General features: G+C 44.4%; 1 protein-coding gene across 1 annotated transcript in view; it reads left to right on the top strand.

Annotated features, from left to right (window-relative positions):
• Mthfd1l (methylenetetrahydrofolate dehydrogenase (NADP+ dependent) 1 like) overlaps positions 1–22,984 on the top strand; it is a 222,858-nt gene that overhangs the window by 34,187 nt on the left and 165,687 nt on the right. The window contains exons 8-11 of the mRNA XM_004645991.2: positions 3,681–3,792; positions 13,390–13,481; positions 15,111–15,208; positions 17,624–17,797. Of these exons, the coding sequence (XP_004646048.1) occupies positions 3,681–3,792; positions 13,390–13,481; positions 15,111–15,208; positions 17,624–17,797 (476 nt within the window). The remainder of the gene's footprint in view (positions 1–3,680; positions 3,793–13,389; positions 13,482–15,110; positions 15,209–17,623; positions 17,798–22,984) is intronic.

Raw genomic sequence — 22,984 nt, forward strand, 5'->3', positions numbered from 1 at the left:
GATATTTACACTTGTGTGTGTGGTTTATTTCACTTATGAGTATATCTTAAAGTGGCATCCACTTCAACATAAAGGCTTCGAGTTTATCATTCTTTATAGCTGAGTAATACTCCATTGTGTAAAAATACCACATCTTTTTCAACCATTCCTCCCTGAAGAATCTTGAAGTCCCGTTGGTCTCTTTAGTTATTTAATTTTAAAAGAACATCTTTGCTGGAAAAGCAGTTGTTAATTTTTAAAAGTAATGTTCTTCATTTCGAACTTCATTTTCTTTACTGTGCTTGTAATATTGAAATGATATAGAAGCAGTGCTCATAGGTCTCAGACAATAAAAACCGCTGTTCTTTAAAAAACAAAACCTTCTAGGCCAGCGAGATAACTCAGTGGTCTAAAGCACCTTCTTAGACAAGCTTAGGCAAGCGCAGAGATCGTGGGTCCATCCCCAACACCATGTGCCCTGCCAGCCCCACCCCCAGGGTGAGCTGAGCTGGCCACACACACACACCAAAACAAAATGTGCCCATTTTATTTCATTTCTGAGACTTGTGCATCGTTTAAGAACACTGATAATAAGAGGTAAAATCTCTTGTAGCCAAAAGAGTGGTGTGGTCTTTGCTCTAGTTAAAATCTTTTAAAATATATTGTATTTGCTGTACAAGACTGTATTGTTTTGTATCACTGTCGGATCACGTCTGTCCTCAGGTTCCTTCCTCTCCATACTCTGACACTTGCCCCCTCCCTCCAAGGATCACCCACTTAGACAAGACTAGTTTCCATGCTGCCCCCCCCTCCCAAGCTCCTCCTGGGTATCCTGGCTTCCCACTATTGTTTTAACATTTGCTCCTCTGCCTGGGGAGTGGGTGGTTCTCTTCAAGCTACCCTGCTCCAGTCTCCACCAAGAAAGCAATATTTTGTTATGAGGTAAAGTTTCAAGCCAAGCTGTGGCCAGGGCCTTTCCCATGTGGGACGAGGAAAGCAAGAACAGCCAGTGAGACGATAATTCTCCCTGAATTTGAGCTCGTTAAACTCTTCCCTCCTCCTCAGTGGGTTGTTTATTGACCTAAGCATCTAGCACTTTTCCATTCCAGAAAGAATTAACATCCATGATGTGATCATGGCTGAGGCAGGAGGTTTGTGTCTTTTCTCTGTGGGATTAACTGTCCCCTGTTGCTTATTAGACCAGCCCACTTTAGCGTAGTGTGTAGTTACAGAGTTGAGGGGCCAAGTGGGGCTCCTAAGATTTATAGGTAATGAAAAGAACAGATTGTATCAAAGGAACCACGTGGGGAACCTGAGTGTTCTTGGGGAATTTGTGTGTCCTGTGGTCCTTGTTTTTTTTTTCTATAATGAACCTTTCAGCATTGTTCCTACAGACCTTCTTTTCATAGTTGTTGTATAACATGTCCTGATTCTCTGAGAATTGAGCAAAATGGTGTTTCGTATCTGCTCGTCTGCAGCAAGCCTTGAACATTTGTGTTTCTTTTGAGGATTGCTAGGGTTAGATTTGTGGCAGTCATTTATGTATGTAAATGAGGAAATACAGTTTTTAAACAGATGCTTAAAATCCTCTTGCTGCCAGAACACTTTTTTTACCCCTCAATATAAAATCACCCAAAAGCCTCACTGCTTTTCAGATCTGGAGAGATCGTGTTTAGCTGCAACGAGCCAGATTGCTGGGGATATTAATTGCACACTTTGTGTAGTTTTTGGCCCTATAGCATAGAAAAAGAACAGTACATAGGCAGATGTTTGGGTAGGGATTTCTCTTTTCAGTGTGATTAATCCGTAGCTTCAGTATGATATAATTCCAGTTGGTTTTCCATTTCAGATGCCATTATAAACTAAGGTGCTAAAAAGCAGAAGTGCTGTTCCCTATTTGGCTGACCAAGTTGACCCAGTATTTCCTGGGTGCTACCTTTTAAAAGGTGGCTTTGTTGGCCCCATGAAAAGACACTTACATTGTCATCCTGCTACTCCGTCTGTCAGGGGAGCACGGGCTGTCCTTGACATTGAGTTCTTTGTTCATAAGCCTGGTCACACTGTCATGGATCTTCTTCTGAGATTCCTAAAAAGTGTCAGAAGATGCATCCCCCAGCCCAGGGTTCAGGATCCAGGCACGCAAGCTCGTCTGTTCTTCCTGAATATCCCAAGGGCAGCCTCACCATGCTGAGAATGCGGGCGGGGTGCAGTTGTGTGGCAGCTGCTGTGGGGAAGGTGATGGTGGTGATGGGGTGGCGGTGTTTCTGGGTTTTCTCTTCTGTGCCTCCATTTGAGCCTACAGGCTGCAGATGGTTGGGGAGCAGTGAAACGGGGAAAGGGCTAGCTGTGTAAACTTCTAGAGCTGGTTTCATAGTCTACCACATGAGCACAGCACCAGGAGACACACCTGACCTGCGAGTTGCCCCTGTTCTCTCCGTGCGTCTGAGACTCCTAGCGTGACTTTCCCTCTCTATGTTTGTGCCTAGTTTGAAATCATTGGTGGCTCGGTGATGCCTGGACAGGCGGTCACAGTTGTTAGCTCACTCCCAGCCTCTTCCTCTGCTTCTAGAAGTAGCCAGGCTCACTCCTCCCGTGTGATAGGATCAAAATACATGCAGAACGGACTTGCCTGCTATTTTGCAATATTGGTTCCGCTCTTACCTCTTTCTTAGCGGGGGAGAAATAAGCAGTTGGCCAAAAGGTTAGCCAGGGCCGTGAGGAAAATGACTTTCTTTCTCTAGCTCCTGCCTTGCTTTCCATGGATATAACAGAAGTTCCATGTGGGACTTATTTTAACGGTGCACTACTACAGCCTCTGTTTTCTCCTAGGCCACTTCATGAATCAAGATGTCACCCACATCTCCTGTCTTCTCCATCTCTGTGTCCATCAGTCAAACCCTTGACTCTTTTCTTTATGTTATACACTTAGTGATGAAAGTGTATACAAGTGCTAACAAAAAGAAAAAAAAATGGTATGTGTTTAAGTTAAAAAAATATATAGTAAAAGACTCTTTGCCACCAGTTCCCCTAAAATTACTCCCCTTTGCTTCGATACACTTATCCCGCTGCTCTTGTCACTTTCTGAAGCGGTTCTGAACATCCTCTTTCATGAGTGTCTTTCTGAGATGTGACCAAAACCACAGAGAATGCTGCTACTGAGCACCATCCGATGGAAGGGCGCTACAGGAACATTCTGGTGTGCCTTCCTCAGCCCTATTCTTTGGCTATGGCGCTGTGTGACTTCAGATCTTCTCCAAAATCAAAATGACCATAAAAAGTAGACACGACGTATCAGCTTAGGACACTGAAGCAAACAAAACAGCAGTAACTACAGAAGTAGAAGGAGGAGGGGAGGAGTGTGTTTGAGCAAGGGGGTATATTTTCAGGGAATTTAATGCCAATGTGTCTTCTACTGTAACAAACTTTTAAATGTAAATATTTACAGTATGCTTTGAACACAACTTACAGGCCCAGAAGACATTGTTGAAGTTTCATTCTTTCCTTTCTAGGATGTCTTAGGCATGCTCTGTTTGTTCTCAAACATGCTTGGAAGGAGACAAGGAGTGATTCCACCCTTGTCTTCACTTGGAACAAAACTCTGGATCTGTAATATTCCCTGCTAGTTACGTCAGTAGTTGGCCATGTCTTTTGACTACAGATTAAAATGTGTGTGTGGTTTTTTTTTTTCTTTTTCCCTTTAGCTTCATGAGGCTGACATTGTGATCTTAGGCTCGCCTAAGCCGGAAGAGATTCCCCTTACGTGGATCCAGCCAGGAACCACTGTCCTCAACTGCTTCCATGATGTCCTGTCAGGTAAATGTCTTAACCACATTGGCGAAGGGTACTGACTAAGGCAGGGAAGAGTGTTAGGAGGAACGGCAACCTTGGTCATCCAGAGCAGAGTGTGTTCTGAGAAGTCTAGGACCACTGGATCCGGCTTGGCAGAGGGAAGATAAGATGTCACAGGGAAGCTGCCTCCCTTGCCATGTCAAAGCATCCTTCTGGCCTCTAGCCTCTGAAGGAGACAGTTTGTACTTGTGTGGGGTAACTGGAAATACTAGTTTTCACAGACTAAAAACATGGTAGAGTCCTTTCTTTTAGAGAAATCTTACCTGAATCTCAGTGTGTGAAGCAGAGTTGATGGGAAGGGTAGGAATGAAGCCCAGCCTTTGGTCTCCCATATTTCCCCTCACAGTGACCCGGAAGGACTTCCTCAGAGCCCCTAGATCACTTCCATGTACCATGAAAATCACCGGTAGAAACAGAACCAGTTTTAAAAGGGTTGCCATTGTCAGACGGTATCTCACTAAGGGATCCAGGAATGTCATGGGCCGTGCTAGGCCCATCTCAGCAATCCCTGGGTCATGGAGAGTGCTAGACAGTGCCAAAGGGGGCCAAGGAGTCCTATTTCCTGTTACCTTTAGCTTTGATCTACAAACGTCAGTGTAGATCACTGAGCCAGGCTAAGGGTGGCCGCTTCTTGTCCCCAGGCTGGTGAAGGTTCACCTGACAGAAAAGGCCTCTTGTCCTTTCGCCTACCAGTGCCACAGGGGACTGTGAGGTCTTTAAACCTTTGAGGCGACCCCAGAACAGAGTGAGCCACACCTAGAGGCTGGTACTGCCTCTCCCGCAGAGAAGCCTCAGAACAGACCTGTTCCTTGGTGAACCCCTAGAACCTCAGAGGGTGACATGGGCTGGAAAGGACCTACTTAGCAGGTTTGCTTTGACATATTCTAGTTTAATATTTTATTCTATTTTATTTTGGTACTGGGGATTAAAGTCAGGACCTTGCACTTGCCAGGCAGGCGCCATGTCCCTGAGCTGTATGCCCAGAACGTATGTTGAAATCACACAGACAAACGAAGCCGAGGTGCAGCCGCTGAGAATCGGGCTTCATGGCTGTTTTTAACACAAGCAGAGTATATGCCACATAACTTCTTTAATACATACAATTTAGATTTTTCTCCTAAATAAAACAGTCTAAGCTCTAAATGGTGGATGTGCAGATTGTTTTTCTGCTTAGAATCCTAGTGAGACTGGGAAAGCCAGTTTGGAAATTCTATGCCATATATATATATATATATATATATATATATATGAGTGTGTGTGTGTGTGTGTGTGTGTGTATGTATGATTTGCCATAATATTTACTTTTTTCTTTTGTTTTAATAAGAGTTTATATTTAGGACAGTTTTGACAATCCTGGCCGAAGACAGGCAAACCTATTTCAGTGTTCTCTTAAAATTGCTTTAAGCACATGTTATTGTAGGAAAGTGACACTTTACTTTAGTAAAACAGTCTTATTTCCAATAGCTTTCCTTTAGTACTCTTGCTTTTTTTTTTTTTTTTTTTGTGGAACCGGGGATTGAACTCAGACCCTGCGCCCGTAGTACTCTTGCTTTTGAAAAAAGTATTCCTGCAGACATGTGGTCTCCGTGTCACAGTGCTCCTGGAGAGGCCTGGAAGACAAAAGAATCAGAAGTTCATTTAGTGGGTCTACAAAGTACACCAGTTGTAGTTGGTTTATTTTATTTTATTTCTGGAGTTTGGTTTTTTTTTGTTTTTTTTTAATGTATTTAGTACAGGGTGTACAGGGTCTCCCTACATAGATTGGACTCGTAGTGATCCTCCTGTTTTCAGCCTCCCAAGCACAGGGATTACAGGCACACGCTACCACACCCAGTCTCAGTCCCCATCGCAAGGCGTCCCAGGGGCAGGGTGGGCACAGCACTTTGGGGAGCACACCCCAGTCCCTGAACTCCGCCTAAGCAGGTGCTTTAGTCCGCTGACCTATCTGGCTGGCCCTGGTTTATTTTAAATTCTGGTCCTGTTGTAGTCATTGTCTTGTTCCTGTTTGAATGCTCAGGTCCAAGCGTGGCTGGCACACAGCAGCAGTCCGTGAGTATTGGTGGGCAGGTTCCTTGGCCAGAGCGACCCTGGCAGTGGTGTGTGGGTGCTGGCACACTGCGAAGGTTTCCCTGCAGCTGGGGGGCGGCTCTTGAGACTAGTGAAGGTGCTGTCCCAGGCACTGCACTCAGGAAACCACGACACCTTACCTGCTGGATCTTTTCATTGCACTATGTCTGAGTGGAAGATACAGTTTCTCTTTTTATGTTTTGGTGTTTTGTCTTTGTTTTTGGAGACAAGTTCTCACTGTGCCGCTCAGGCTGACCTCGAACTCACTGCAGTCCTCCTGCCTCAGCCTCCTGAGCGCTGGGACTACAGGTGTGCACCACTATGCCCAGCCAGAGTTGTGGATTTAAATTGGGGATGTCAGTGTTCTCTAACTACAAGGCTAATGACATTTTACTGTTGTTTAGGAATTATTTTACATAAGAGAAATTTGCTGTGTTCTGGTAACAGCGTGCTTGCAGAACCAACCCTAAGCAAGACCATTTTCTACTTCTAGTATGGTTTTCCAAGCCCTGTTCCTAACTGCATCACATTTCTGAATAATCAAAGTTTTTATTTTATCAGCTTTGATTACTATGAAAATTTACCCTCTGAGTTAAGTTACAGAAAGGTTTTCTTCCTCTCCTTTTTTCATAATTTTGCCATTAAAAACAAGTGAGTAGATTTTTTTTTTTGAAACATTAAAAAGAGAAGTGCTTTTGTTTAAACTTAGGACCAGAAGAATGTCTAATACGCTTGTGGCTGGGGGAAGACAGCGCTGTGTAATGAGATTTTCGTCCTCACCGTGATGGTCACCCTACCCCCCTGTAAAAGGCGGTGGGATGCGGTGATTCAGGATGAGATAAGCCCGCAGAGGCGTGCTGTTGAATGCCTAGCCCTTGGGGAGATTTCCCTGATGGCTGATGTCCCAGAAGTCATGATCAGAAAACAGTTACACCAGACCTGCCGGGGTGCTCATCCCACCCCACTGCGCATGCTCTCAGTGCGGAGCTTGGGAGGCAGGGAGATGTCGGTGTTGTTTTCGAGCCATGAGAGCAGCAACATTTTTCTGTTATTAAAAAATTACTTTTTTAATGAAAGAAAGGAGCTGTGACGTTGTGATAGCTTGCTCACTAAGAGCAGAATTTGCCCTAAACAAGACTTCTGGGGCCTAATGTACCCCGCGGGATGAGAAAGCTAGGGCTGTAGCAGGCAGAGCAGGGTCCAAAGAACAGGACGCGTTTCCGATGGATTACAGCACCATTTTAAGCTGATTTAGCTCTGTTTACTAGGGGGCGGGGGTTGAACCGTAGGCCACATCTGGGGCTCACAGTAATAAATGAGGGGACCTGGGCCATCCCCAGCAGTGCCTCTGAAGGGTGACAGTTAATGTAGTGCCAAGGTCATGAATTCTGTAGTAAGAGGTACCCTGACTCAAAGTGAGGGGACTTTTTTTTTTCCAACTCTTAATTATATTTCACTTGTAGGCTGTGTGAGTTTGAGGAAATCAGTTAAGCTCTCTGATCCCCAATTTCATCATGGATGAAAGGAGAGAGGCTGTTGGAAGGAGCACAAGGGAAGATCCCCCTGGCAGTGCCTCTTTCATACAGCAGGGGCTACCAGGAACTGCTGCCTTCCTCTACCATTGTAGCTCTGTCTCCAAAGCACAAATGAGGGGACCTCATCACAGCAGAATGTACAGGTCCCTGGAAAATCCTTCTGAAAAAGGGAGAGGCCCAGGGAAACCCTGAGAATGTCAGGAGGCAGTGATAGAAAACTTGGCCTTTAATCATCCTTATGCACTTCGAATATAATAATTGTGCTTACAATTTTTAAATTTTTGTTATTCTAAAACCCACTGCATTTTTATGAGCTTTTCTTTATTTCCCTAGAAGTTCTGGATGTTATATATACTTGGTTTTCCTTTCTTTTCCCTCTAGAAATTCCAGTTGTTTTAATCAGGTCTTTCCCTATCTCTCTCATCTCTCTCATCTCTATCTCTCTTTCTGTCTGTGCATCCCCAGTGCTGAGGATTAAACCAGAGACCTAAAATATGCTAGGAAAGCACTCTGCTGCTGAGCTACATCACCAGCCCTAACTTTTTATTTTTATGCAGTTGTCTATTAATTCCCTTGTAATTTGGTTTCATTGGTTCCCAGAGCATGGTTGGGTATATGTTACAATACATTCCTAAGGGTGACGAGCTTTTGTGTGATGGTGGGTAATGATTTAGAAAAAAAAAATTACTGATTTATTTGGTACAGAGTCTTGCTACACAGCTTGAACTCGTAGTGATCCTCCTGTCTCAGCCTCCCCAGTGCTGGGATTACAGGCATGCACCACCACACCTGATTTTAGTGGTCAGCACAGTGTGCCCAGGGTTCCGGGTCAGCACAGCATGTGGTTCCAGGGATTGAACCCAGCTACTTGAGCTTGCCAGGCAGGTGCTTAGAGCACTGAGCTATCTATCTCCCCAGCCCCAGGGGTAATGATTTTAAAGTAGGAGGGCAGCTCTTGAGGGCAGTATGACAAAGTCATACCCTACTTGATTTATACTAAGTTCATTTATTGCATGTTGCTTATTTATTTATTTTGGCACTTTTGAGACAGAGTCTCACTATGTATTGCAGGCTGCTCAGTCCCATGGGGAGCTTTCTGCCTCAGCCTCTCGAGGCTCAGATGACAGACAGGGCCCGCCACACCTGGCTATTGCACGTTACTTTTTTAATCTTAACAGAATCAATATTAATTGAAAAAACAGCCACCAGTATTTCTTTAAAAAGTTTTATGTGCCCTGATTTCTGAGTTTTTCATTCTTCCTGATTTTTCAGCCTTACGTTAAGTTTTTGGAGTAACTTTGTTTCCTCAAGGGAAGAAGCATTTGGGTGTTGAGTGTGGATTTTTGTATAAAAGGCTGCCTTCAGTCAGACTGCGGGAAAGCCAGCCCACTCAGGGCAGCAGAGAGGCAGGGAGAGGGAGCGATGGGGCCCAGCCCCTCACAGGGCGCTTACTCTTCTGGCAGGCGTCCCAGGAGGTCTCAGAACAGCTCGTGTCAGGAAGGGGCCTTCTGCCTTCAGGACAGCATGAGAGCCCATTAGCCTTAAATTTTCTCATTTCAGAAATTTTCATTATCATGAAAACATGTAATAGTGAAAGGCCCACTTTTAAAGTGATTCATTGGCTGTCTCTGGAGAAACCGTGAAGTGTATTCCAGTACTTAGTGGGAAGTGAGAAGACCCACCTGCAGGTTGGGACGGGGCTCCTGCATGCTCAAATCCGGGCCCGGACCTCGGCCAGCCCCAGCTGGGGCTGCCTTCCACGGCCCGTGAAGTGGTCTTTTCCTCTTCAGTTCCCTTTTGCCTTGAAATTTACTAACAGTGAACGTATTCCTGATCCACTGAGTTACAGCTTTGTACTGTCTGGGTTTAGAAATTTTAATTCAGTTACAAGAGTAGAGGCCAAGTTTGGAGAATCCCAAATTTAATCAGCTCAGGAAACTTAGTGAAACTTCCTCAAAGAATAAAAACATTTCTTAAAAAAAAGGAATTGCATGGATTCCTACCACAAAAGCTGTACAGTGCTTGTGTTAGGAAATTTGCAGAGCAAAGCAGAGTTTATAGGAGTAAGTAAAAAATAACGCCTCTCCCGACATGCTGGCACTTGCCTGTAATGCCAGCTACTTGGGAGGCTGAAGCAGGAGGATCGTAAGTTTGAAGCTAGCCTACTAACTAAACAAGACCTTGTCTCAAAATAAAATTTAAAAAGCTCTAGGCTGGAGTTCAGTGGTAGAGCACTTACCTAGCTTGCGTGAGACCAGGGTTCGATCCTCAGTACTGGGGGAAATTTTTTTTTAAAAAGCTCTTGATCTTGTCACCTGGAGAAAACTGTTGTACCTGTTTTCCATAAAAAAGCATCAAACAATTTTATTTTGATGTAATAGAAGTAAAGTATAATTTTAAAAATTGCTAAAACTTAGATAACTGCTTTTTTAAGAAAAAAATACTGGATCTGGTAAAGTTTAGAATACGTACACACACACCTAGGCAGCTAGGTAGGTACTTAAGCAAGTGTAGATTTTCTCATATGCCCTTAAATATCTGTTGGTTTTAGTAGGGCACAAGATAGCTTTGCAGGTAGCAAAGTGTAGTCCCCATGCATAGAAGCGAGAAGGCCACACTGTGAGCAGTCGGCGTGCCTGGCTCCTGGCCGGCGCCCCCTCCCATCCCCAGGACTGTGTTTGGCCCACATCTTCTGATATTTATAGGTGTTGAGCTTTGAGCTTAGCCAGGGCCTGTGAGGAAGCAGAAGGGTTTCACAGTTTTCATAGTTTTAGTCACAGGCTTCTGTGCTGCAGGTTAGAGATTCCCCTGTGGTGGGTCCCCCCAGTCAGATCCCACGTGCTGCGTTCCTCTGTATATTTCCCAGGATTTCCTGGCCCTTTCCCAGCAGCCTTTTACTACTCTGGATTAATTTTCTTTCAGTCACTTTAAGTTGAAAGCAGAGAGCAGCGCTGGGTGTGCCACCTGCTCTTGAGCTAGGCGCCTTGCGAGAGTCCTAGTCTTGTCCCTGCCTGCTTCTCACATGGCTTGGCCACACTTACTGAAGCTGTGATTATAGGAAGAATTATTTACTGTAACTATGTAGGTGGAATATTCTTCAATCACATCGATTTGGGGGATTATATTTAAAAATTGCAACTAGCTCCTGGAATATTGTTTGGTTCCTTTTCTCCATTAGTTAAAGGTGGAAGAATGGCACCAGTAATCCCAGCTCCTCAAGAGGCTGGGCAAGAGGATCACAAGGTCAGTGCTGGCCCAAACAACCTAGTGAGGCCCTGTCACAAAATGTATAAGTAAAAAGGCTTGTAGATATAGCTCCGCATTGCTTGGGTCCAATCCCTAGTGCTGGGGGAAAAAAGAACAAAGTTACACAAAATTTTTTTCTATAATAGTTGGACAGGATTTTAAGATCAGATCTCTAGTGGTTAAAACAAAACAAAACAAATCCCTCTCATTCTCTGACTCTTGCCTTTTGCCTAGATATGATTTATAAAACTGAAGTTCTGCTAATCTCTAAACAGTACCTGAGGGGATATGATTTTCCAACACCCGTAATACGTTTGACAATAGTGCATCACAGGACACGTACTCTTAAGTGTTCTGTGTGCTTTCTTGCAGAGGACTGTCAGCACATGGGTAATTTAGAGTGCCCTGATCCAAAGAAAGAAAAGAGTATCGTTCTTAATTCAAAAAGTTTCTGTTAGGAATATGGCTTTTCCTTAAGGAGGGGTAGGGGCTAAAGCATTTTGCGTTTATGTTTGCTTTTCATAAATTTTCTAAGCGCTAACTAGAGGAAGGAAAAGTGGGATTATTAGTGCATTTCCAGTTTGAAAACCAGATGTGTTCCCTTTTGGTTACGCTGAAAAAATATCTGAGAGACTCAACTTAAAAGAGGCAAGGTTTCTTGTGGCTCATGATTTTAGAGGTGTCAGTCCATGGCTGCTTGGCTGTGGCTTTGGGCCTGTGGCAGCATAGTCTGTCGTCGGGGAAGACAGCAAAGGAGACCTGTTCCTGTACCCAGAAAGCAAGAAGAGGTAGGACCCCATGTCCCCCCTCAAGGGTACCCACCACAGTGACCTGACTTCTCCCACACCCTCCCTCTTAAAGGTTCTTCCACCTCCCAGGAGTGCCACAAACTGGTACCCAAGCCTCTTACAAATGGGCTTTGGATTTAGAAGACAAAGCGCCTCTTAGGCAAGTCCAGGAACAGGGGTTTGATCCCCAGAACCATATGCCACATTGACCCTGCCCCTGGGCATGCTGAACCCACCACTGAGACTGGGTGCGGTGGCCCATGCCTATAATCCTAGTGCTGGGGAGGCTGAAACGGGAGGACCACTGCATAATGAAATCTTGTACCAAATACATTAAAAGGCAGGGGGAGGTTTGGGGAACATTAGGGATCCAAGGTGCAGCACAAAGTTATACCCTGAATTTTTTTTTTTTTTTTTAAATGCATTTAGTACAGGAGATACAGGGTTCATAGGGTCTCACTACATAGATTGCACTCTAGCGATGCTCATGTTTTCAGTCTCCCAAGCACTGGGAATACAGAGGTGCGCCACCACACCCAGTCTCAATCACTGGTCCCAGTGCGCCCTGGGGGCAGGGCCGGCATGCAGGCCAGGGATCAGCCCCAGCTGCTACGCTCTGCCTAAGCAGGCACTTCAGTCCACTGAGCCATCAGGCTGGCCCCTGAAATGTCATTTCTTGATTTTGAATGGAAAATTGATTCTGTCACTTCCATGACAGGGATTTTTTCTTGGGGGGAGTCTTTTTTTTTTTTTTGAAACAGTTTCACTGTGCAATTCAGGCTGGCCTTGAACTCACTTTGTAGCACAAGCTGACCTTGAACTTGCAGTAGTCCTCCTGCCTCAACCTACCAAAGGCTGGGATTACAGGCACATGCCACCACACCTGCTCCACAATGGGAACTTGTTAAGGCCCCTCTGTGTGGCTGGGGCCCCTCCTGTGTTTTAACTTCCTTGCCGTGCCTCAGTGTCCACAAGGGAAATCACTTCTTTTCTGTGTATATTGTCCAGGAAAGGTCACAGAACCTTCTAATAAGACAAAAGCTTACTGCGTTAAAAATTCAAATTAGATAGCAATGTCATGGAACAGAACACAGTATGTATATCTGTCCCTTTTTTCCAAGCATTATTTTCACTTTTAATAGCTTAATCACACACAGTGCATACCAAGTATTTTGCACACCACATCACATTTTATTTCCCAGACCTCTATGAGGTTGATATCCTGGTTCTAATCCACAGTCCGGTAGGCAGTGGAGGCATGATTTTAATCCAGGTCTGACTCTAGGGTCAATGACCGATTTGCAGCCTCTGCTACGTCGCAGTGTCTCAAATTATTCTCTGTCTTGGCTACTCCTGTATATATCTCAGACACCATATTTTTTTGACACTTGGAGGTTCTTTGCAGAGGCTGTTCAATGTGAAATACGATTTCTCAAAGCAGAGTATGCATTGTTAAGTCTCGAATGCCTGGCTCCCAGGGCAAGTCTTAGGTCAATGGTGATGAATGTTTTAGAGATCAAACTGCAACCCAAACCCACATATTTATCTCAAAGTGCCAACACTGCAATTAAACCTGAATGCTGAGGTTTTTGTTTAACAACTATTACCCAGCATGCTTGGCTCCTGGGGCAGCTTGGCTTGCATGCCCACAGAGGGCTCTGTGTACCTGCTGTGGCCCGGATGCCATGGGTTTGCCACCACTGGCTTAGGTGGCCATTTCTGTGACGTAAAATATAAAAGAGGCCCAGTTAGAGTCTGTGCCCTAGTGACCCACCTGCCACTGGGCCTGGACTTCCTAACTTCCTCAGCTGGAAGCTGAGACTATTATTTTGTGTGCTAGATTTTTACAAGGAGCAATTGGTTGTAATAATGGCAGTAGGTGGACAGTCTTTTTTCATTTTGCTTTTTCTTCAAACTCTGCGCAGGCAAGCTTAGCTGTGGCTCGCCCAGGGCCCCTCTGAATGGACTCATCGCAGAAGATGCCGTGGGTCTCCTCGCCGCAGCTCTGCGGATCCAGGTTCGTTTGGCACAGCTTTGAGAAGCCTGCGTGGGGAGGCCTGCTTAGCTGTCGCTGACATTTTGCAGGTGACTTCTCTTTACCATGTATGGTGTTAAGCACTTCTCATACCTCGTGGCAAGCCCGTTGACCAGTGAGGAAGGAGACATTAAAACCGGTTACTTGCCCAGTGGTTGCAGGGTGCCCAGGTAGAGGGACCAGGTCAGGATCTGTGTGTTACCTATTGCTGTGTAATGCATTAGCCCCCAGAATATAGCACCTCAAAGCAACACACATGCAGTAGTTCACGGTTTCTGTGAGTCAGAGGCTCGGGAGCATGCTGCCTGGGTGCTTCTGGCTCAGGATCGCTCTTGTAATTAAAATCAGCCTGTCAGGAAGAGCTGGGTGGCACACTCACCTGGTCACTGGCATGAGAGGTTTCGTTCCTCTGCTGCTTGCAGTGTGACAGCGAATTTCCCCCAGAATGGTGGTCCAGGGTAGAGAGCAGCAGAGGAGGCCACAGTGTTTTAGGGTCTCGTCTCTTAACGGGATTTTCACACTGCATTTTTTTCTTGTTACAAGCGAACAGGTCTAGTTCACATTCAAAGGAAAGAGAATTGTGTTTACTGCCTAAAAACAAGGTCTTTAAAAAATTAGTAAGGTCTAGAAGATAGCTCAGAGGCCTAAGCATCTACCTGGCAAGCACAAGGATTCGTGTTTGATCCCTTGTACCACATGCTGTGCCGCCATGTCGGCCACCGAAACTTGGCATGATGGTGGATGCCTGTAATCCCAGCACTGGGGAGGCTGAGACAGGAGGATCACTACGAGTCCAAGCTGCATAGCAAGACCCTGTTCCAAATAAATAAATAAAAGATTAAAAAACAATTTTGATAGACACCTTCATGAGACCATTGGTAGACGCATTGGAGGGAACAGCATTATCTATGACCTGAAGCCCAAGGTTCCCTCTTGTTACTGTATTTGCTGGGAAGTCTAATGGTGCTGTAGCCTACTGCGGTGGAGTCTCTAACAGTGACATTGGTGAGTGACAGAGAAGCCAGAAGCTCCAGTGACTTCCCCAGAAGAATGAAACAGAAGCAAGTATTAGTTCAGTTCTTTCTTACATACAAGGTGATACATAAGATTTTTATGCTTCTGTAAGGATTATAAATTGCATTTCAAATAAAGCCAAATTCCATTTTATTTATTTTAATTTCTTTATAATACATACATGTACGCATATATATAACTACTTGGAATTCAGTTTGCTTTTTCATTTCTACCAATAGTAGAAGGATGCTATTTGAAGTCATGTTGTACATTTTGAAAATCAGGCGTCGCAGCTGATCACGAACATAATCTCATATTTTTCTCATTTCTCTTTTCCAATTGAGATGAACAGTTTCATCCCTATAATGGCTCCCCCTACAAACACGCTATCTTAGTGGTGCTTGTGTCTCACATTTTCCTTTTCTAGCCAAGCCTACAAGCCTCATTAGATGTGAATAACGTTACTGCCGACGTTCTCTTAGTTTATCCTGTGCCCTGGGTCCCCTTCTGTCCTGTGCTACTCTCGAACAGTGCCCCCACAGCTCAAGGGTGCACCTGGCCATTTTCAGCTCTGTGACCTCTCTTTCCCTCTTGAAGAACATGGTCAGCAGCGGACGGAGGTGGCTCCGTGAGCAGCAGCACAGGAGATGGAGACTTCACTGCCTGAAACTGCAGCCTCTCTCGCCCGTGCCAAGGTAACCGGCGCCAGCTCCGAGTGCCCCAGGTCCCCTCCTAGTTCCTGGGTGAGGCCATGGCTCGGGGTGCTTTGGGGTTAGAAGGAGATAAGTCTTCTCTCATCAAGTTGCTAGACTGTTTTCTCTTTTCCTAAATTCTGCAAAGCTAAGTCATGATGGACATATTTTTGATATTCTGTCAGTTCTAAGAATTTACATTGTGCTATTTTGTTTTGTTTCAGTGACATGTCCTTTACTGAGGGCCAATATGTTTTATTGGTGGTCCAGAAAACAGTGGTTTTAGACTTGACAAAATATGAAAATACAGTGTATAGAATACATTTTTCAGGGCTCGACACGTCCCGCACCTAGATGAGCTAGGTCTTCTGGGCCAGCAGGTCTCTGCTCCAGGCGTAAATGCCCAGCCAAGCAGATGTCACTGCACCCGGCAGCTGTGTGCTGCTTTCTTCAGAACTCTAGCAGGAGGCGCTGATAATGCAGATAGATCATTTCTTCACGGTGGCATTTCATGAGGTAAAGCTGCATATGCTTTGCATAAATCTAGAACTACAAACCTCACGATGTAACCTTCATGTGATTTCAAACATTGGGTAGACATGATCTAGGCCAGAGACGTGCGCTTCCAACTTCCTGCCGAGCCCGCCCTTCCACCCCTCCACAGACAATCAACTGGGCACCTGAGCAGCATCATGCCAGATCCCCCAGGTGGTCCTGCCCGGCACGGGTGGGATGCCGAGAGTCATGTAGATAACCCCCAGAACGGGCGCCCAGGTGTTCCTTAGAGCTGCCCTGTCCCCTTGGGCGGCAGCCATCCGCCCTGGTATGATGACGCCCGCCAGGCTGGTGCGAGGCCCCAGCTCTCTTCTCCCCTACAACAGACTCAGCATCTTTGTTTTGCGCTGCTGTGTGCTCAGGGTCACATAGATTCCAGTGAAGAATATTATTCTTTGTAACACCATCCCTGTATTCGTACAGTTTGTTTCATAAACTATTTAATATTTTGAAGTTGTTATTGGACCTTAGTTTTTATCGGTAAATCAATAAATTGTACTTAGTGCTAAAAAAAAAAAAAAATTAAAATAGATTGCACTAACTCCTGTACCAAAGACTTTTAAAATTCAACTTGAGACCAATTAACTAATTTTTTTAAAAAAAGAAACTTGGGGGGAAAAAACAAATTTTTTCTTGGGGAGGGATGTTCTATTGTTTAACCAAATTTGACTTCTAGAGCCACTAGGGAGAGAGAGAAGCAGGCTGAGAAGTTCATGAATCACTTGGAAAATCAAAGTGATGTCATTGTGACTCTTGGGCTCTTTTCTGGCAACCAGAAAAGCTTAGATATTTTCCAGGATTTGGCTCTTGAATAAAATGCGTAACTAGGAAAGCAAAATGAACAGGACTCCAGCTAGTAATGCAAAGGACTCTGTGCTGGGCCGCCTGGCAAGGACCTGGTGGAAGCCCCAAGCTCGGCCCACACATCGCCCAAGAGGGGGAGAGGTGTCCCCCCTGCAGGTTCTGGGGTGCCCTTTCAGGCAGCTAAGATGGAGCAGTCCTGCCTTCTTCACCAAGAGCAGGCCGCCACCACCCCGTCTGGTGAAGGAGAGCACAGGGTCGTATTTGGGCTGAGTAGGCCAACAGCAGTGACAACAGAAGACTAGCAGAGCAGTGTGGCTGCTTGCCACAGAGGGGTGGGTGTCCCCTGCCCCCTGGGAGACCCTTCTGCCCCCAGTGTCCAGGCGGGTTAGGGAATGGCTGTCCACCTCCAGGCTAGCCAGGCTGCAGGGCATCACCACACCTCCCCATCTTGCGATACATCAGATGCCCAGCCGCATTCCGCAGAGTGCCTAAAAGTTCCCCAGCCTGAAGGTGCCTTTCAGAGACTTGCACCAGCAGTTGTGCAATTAATAAAAAGTTTTTGAGATGTGACCTTGAATTGAAAATGGGGAAGAGAAAGAGAAAGTACAGGTGGAGAGAAAACAGAACAGCATTTCCACTTTTTTGAGTGGCCAAAAAAGAGACCCAAGCAGCCAGCCGGCCCACTAGGTGAGTGTTGTGCAGTAGCGTCCCCCTCCTCGGCTTCTGTGTCTAGCGCCTGCTCCTTAACGGACCCCCTGCTGGAAGCCTTTGTAACGTACCTGCTGTCCTCCCCCTGTGGCACAGACCTATCCTGTGCCTGAGTGCAATCCTAGGATCATGGTGAGTTTTTGGAGTCAGTCTCCTACAAGCATGTATCACTTTCTCATGCATGTTAATTGCGAGCAGTTGTGCTCAGCACCGCCCTAGAGAGAGACAGGACCACAGAGCAAGTCAGTTACATCCACTTAATCACTGGCATGGTGTGTGAGTGTTTCTCACACTAGCAGCGACCACCTAAGCTGAGGAGACTTGTCTCTTTTGTGTTTCTCTCTCCCCCAGTGATATAGAAATTTCAAGAGCACAGATCCCAAAAGCTGTGGACATCCTTGCCAAGGAGATAGGATTGCTCGCAGATGAAATTGAAATCTATGGCAAAAGCAAAGCCAAAGTCCGTTTATCCCTGCTGGAGAGGTTAAAGGATCAAGCAGACGGAAAATACGTCTTAGTTGCTGGGTAAGACTTCGTTCAAAAAAACCTACTCCACTAAGGAGATGTGTTTGCTAAGTTGCCTTCAGTATTTATTTATCTCTGCCCTCAGACCCCCTGAAATACGACCTGTTCTCAAATTTGATGTTACTTTATCCATTGTGCTTAGTGTTCCTTCATTTGGTATCAGGTTGTTGGTTGTTTTTTTTTTTTTTTTCTTTTTTCCCCAATACAGAGAAAATGAGTCTCCCCGTGAAACACAGAGTGTCACAGGAGGCTCACACAGCTCTCTATTTTCTATTTCTTGTATTGTGTTGTGACACCCTTGCACCCCTCTGGGTGCAAAATGACAAAAATCAAAGTAACAATTGCAAGTACTTTGAACTGAGCAGGGTTTTTTTTTGTTGTTATTTGTCTTTTTTTTTTTTTTAATGTATTTATTACAGGATTTACAGGGTCTCACTACATAGATCAGCTTGTAGTGATCCTCCTGTTTTCAGCCTCCCAAGCACTGGGGTTACAGTCTCAAGCCACCATGCCCAGTCCCTTCTCAGCGGGCCCTGGGGGCAGGGGCTGGCATGGCATGCCACAGTAGGACTCAAACTCCAGTCCCTGCGCCTACCTAAGCAGGTACTTTAGTCCTCTGAATTATCTGGCTGGCCCTTGTTGCTCGTTTTTGTGTTCTACTTAGAAACAGTATTTTAATAAAGAATGTATAGATAATTGTGAAATTTACATTAACAGTATTACCCTCTTTCTTTTTTATATTTACATTATGCAAACATATGTCTTCTTGCATTGTACAGCTAGCGTGGAGCTATTTTCACTGCATTGGTCATCTTATGAAAGACAGATACATAGTTTTTATGAAAAGGAACTTTTTTTTTTGTAGTACCAGGGATTGAACTCGGGACCCCGCACTTACCAGGCAAGCGCTTATTCTACTGAGTTATCTTCTTGGGCCCACATTTGTTTTTTTTTCTCCCCTCTTTTAAAAAAAGTACATTCACTAGCTGAAAAGATGATAGAAAACAAAGGATTTGAACTATTTACTCAATGTGACCCCAGGGAATATCAAGAAACCATATAAATTCTTTTGTTGTCTTGAAATGTCATTGCGCAGACTATTGCCTATGATATATGGGCCAAGGCTCGAGGGCCAGAAACCCATTTGTTAGGCAGAGACATTTCTTGTAACTAGACTTGACTCATAGTTAACTTTGTTTTTTCATAATTATCAGTGTCAGTGATTTTTTTTTTCTGGTTATAAAAATAATGCCATCTCATGGTAGAAATATTCCAAAAATACAAAAAAATAAACAAGAAAGTAAAACCATCCATGTTTTATCCCCCAGAGACAATTACTCCTCAGGTTATGGACCACTGTGATCCCAGCAGACTCTGAAAGCGGAGTCGGACCGTGCAGGCTGTTGTGCCCGCGGTTGCACTGAGCACAGAGCGCCGCGTGCCTTGCTGCACAGGACAGATGTGGCCCGGTGCTGTTTCCATGACTGCATAACAAAAGTCCCAGTGCTCACGGCCGAGATTCTTCAGTGTGCAGGCAGAGTAAAATCACCTGGGATGAGCAGAGTCGTCTTCATGCAGCTTCCCGGCAACTCTGGTCCACTGAGAAGCAGCACTGTGACTCTCAGCGGACAGGACAGCATGCCTGTCATTCTTCAAGAGTTCCGAGGCACCAACATGGCTAGAAAATATGATAGAGATGTCAGACTAATTCCCTACTGATGGGCGTTGATATTGTTTCTGATTTGGGCCCTTAGAAGCAGTTCTAAGATTAATGACCTTGGGCACTCTTGTCAGTGCACGAGTCTGGTTGCCTCCTTAGCTAAAATCCTGAGGTGAATCCAGTACAGTGGTCCCTATCTCTGCCAGGGGTTGGTTCTAGGATCTCACTGACACCAAAACCCACTGATGTTCATTCAACTCTACACAGTGGTACAGTAGTATACAACCTATGCACACCCTTTTGTGCATTTCTAGGTAACTTTTTAATACCTAATACAGTGAGAACACTATGCAAATAGTTGTCACACTGTATTGTTTAGGAAATAATGACCAAAAACTCTTAGTACATCTGTAATACAGACATGATTTTCTTCTTCCAAATAATTTCTTGGATACCTCCATTGTCTCTGGCTTAAATCTTCCTCAAGCTTCTAAACTCAGTGCATTGGGGGATCCCAACCTAGAACCCTAAGCCAGATGTTCCTGTAGGGAGCTGCCAAGGGATCCAGTAACTGGCCCTACCTGCTGGCGCCCTCTGGGCATCATCCCTGGAAATGCATGCAGCAGTGCTGTTGGAAGGAGTGGTCGTACCTGGCTGCTGGGTCTTGGACTTCGGATCAGTTGTCCGGTCAGGATTGTTTTGTAGACGTATGTTCGATGCAGGTTTGTTTGCAGTGAATAAATACATGCTTGGATCTTAAAAGCACCTTACATGTAGAATTGTTTCCCTTTTTCCCAGCTTTAAGTGATCTCATAGATGGATTTGCTGTTTCCTCGCACTAAGAGTGGAGGATTTAGGGCCGAGGGTGTAGATCAGCAGTGGAGCACTTGCCTGGCATGCATGAAGCAGTGCCATAAAATTTGTTTGTTTTGTTTAAGACCAGGATTAAAGGAAAGTCAAGAGCATATATTTTCTGATTGAAAAGGAAGACTCATAAAGCAGTTTTTTTTTTTTTTTTTCTAAGTGGCTGTGATTTATTCCATTTGAAGCTTGCTATGTTGGAAATAACAGCATAAATCCAGACATGGCCTGCCCTGAGCTGGCAACACAGAATTGATAGTTCCAAAACAAAAGCCGTGATGCTGTTACCAAGTCCCCAACCTGGGCCAGCCGCACTCGGGTGCCAGCCGGGACTGCCCCTCGTGTCAGTCCAGGCCCAGAGCCACACCGCTCCGTGTACCCCTTGGCTGGCATGAATACGGGGGGATGAGCGAAGCTAGAGGGGCTGGCTGCAAATGGCAGAGAGAGCTAAGCCTGAATGCCCAAGGCAGAGTTGACACCAGAAGACCAACAGCCTTTTTTCTGAAACTGCCTCATAAGTTTCCTTCCTTAACAGAGCTTGAGAGGACAAAGTATAAGTGGTCTTCCTTTCAATTGCATTGAGCAGCAGGGCTGGGCAACTTAGCAATGCCCTGTCTTGGATGTTTGAAAGTTTACACTGGCACTAGAGATGTAACTCAGTAGTGAGGTGCATCCCTCATGTGTAGGCAGGCCTGGGTTCAATGCCCAGGACTGAAAACCACTTCCTGTGAAGGTACGATTTTGAGATCTGTCTGCATCCATCTCAGAGAGAGATTTCTAGAAAGTATATCCTGGGGGGGTGTGTATGTTCTATAGGGAGAATAAGTTGGCTCCCTCCACATTGCAGATGATATATTTTTAAAAATTGTTAAGTCTTTCAATAGCTGGATGATTGATTCTCCAGAGAGAGAGAGAGAGAGAGAGAGAGAGAGAGAGAGAGAGAGAGAGAGAGAGAATGAATATCAGTTTAGAACATAAATATTTCACTTTATTACCTAAAATGGAAAGTAAATTTGACACAAAAATCATTACGTTATTTTTAGTCAGATCAGTAATTAGGGGAAACGACATTATTTCATGCACTTTTGGTACTTCAGAAATATAAATTATCTTTTCATGAACTGGAGAAGTTTTTTACAAATTTTTTAAAAATTTATTTGATACAAGGTTTCACTACACAGTTCAGACTCACAGTGATCCTCTTGTCTCAGCTCCCCAGTGCTGGGATTATAGGAGTGTGCCACCACACCCAGCTCGGGGTGTGCAAGGCGTGTGGTACCAGACATCAAACCCGGGTCTTTGTGCTTGCCAGGAAGGTGCTTAGACCACCGAGCTGTCGCTTTAGCCCATGAATTTTTTTAAATGTTGCAAAATAATATTGGCTTCTAAAATAAATTAAAAAGGAAAAAACTAAATCTCTCATTACTCAGAGTAATTTTAAAAAGTTTTTCTTCCAGAATATTATCTCCACATTCATCCTTTCACACCTTAGGATTGTGCTGCACCACTTTGGGCTCTGCCTTTTTCTCCGACCCTTGTAATATAAATCTTTTCCCATGCTTTATGAATTCAGATACGCAAGAAATTTTTCAATAAACCCAAATCACAATACATTTGTGATTACACATTGAATTTATGTATAAAAATGATTTAAATGTATCAACAGTGGGATTAAAATATAAAAGAATGGGATTTTTTAGAAAAAAAACCTTTTATTATTAGTATCTCAAATGCAGAACAGATTAATTCTTTTTTAAAAGCCATTCTTCAAACTTTAGGCTTTCTTATTCAGTCAGAATCATCTGTATTTCATCAGCTACACATTGCATGGTATTTACACCTACACATCACTTTATTTGCTTTGCCTGACAAAATGAAAAGTATTGGGAATTGTTCAGGGAAATATGCCAAAAGAATCTTTGGGGCTCTTGAGTTTTACATATTTTCCCAGTTACACTAATGAAAAGGAATTTTGTTTGAGAGCTTGACTTGGAGTGCAGCTGCGGGGCATTTGAATGTGCACTCGGTCTCTATTAGGCCTTTGCTGATTTCCATGCAGAATGTTCTAGAATTTCCCTGACTTACTTGGACAGAGAAATTGAAAAAGAAGCCTAACCTGGCCTGTGACTAGACTGGATTTCATGGTAAAGAAAAGTTTATATCACTAAGATCACTTCATTTCCCCCCCCCCCACAGTGCCAAGTACTTGATTTTTAAAAAATGTTTCACCCCGTTATTTTGGTGGAATATAAATATAACCATCACTGAGTTTTCTAACATTTCTCCTCTCTTCCTTAGATAACTTTTTAAATATGTTTTTATTTGTACTACTTGTGGAATAGCATAAAGGTATTTAGAAGAAACAAGGGCCTTTGAACAGTTGCTCAAATATCTTGCTCAAACGTAATGAGAAACACAACCAAATGGACTATAGGGTTCATTGTTAGATAATAAATGGCTTTTAAAAGCCTTCCAAATGATAAAGATGCCTGGGATGAATGAAATATATTCGTACACTGTTTAAGCATATAGTTTTGGAGTTCATGGTGAAGCTGTAGCTAATTCCAATGATGCTGCTCAGCAGACCTCAAGATTTACCACTTGTCTCTGTATAAGCAATCTCTCTCTCTCTCTCTCTCTCTCTCTCTCTCTCTCTCTCTCTCTCT

Source organism: Octodon degus, unplaced genomic scaffold, assembly GCF_000260255.1.
Source record: "Octodon degus isolate 3935 unplaced genomic scaffold, OctDeg1.0 scaffold00246, whole genome shotgun sequence".
NCBI lineage: Eukaryota > Metazoa > Chordata > Mammalia > Rodentia > Octodontidae > Octodon > Octodon degus.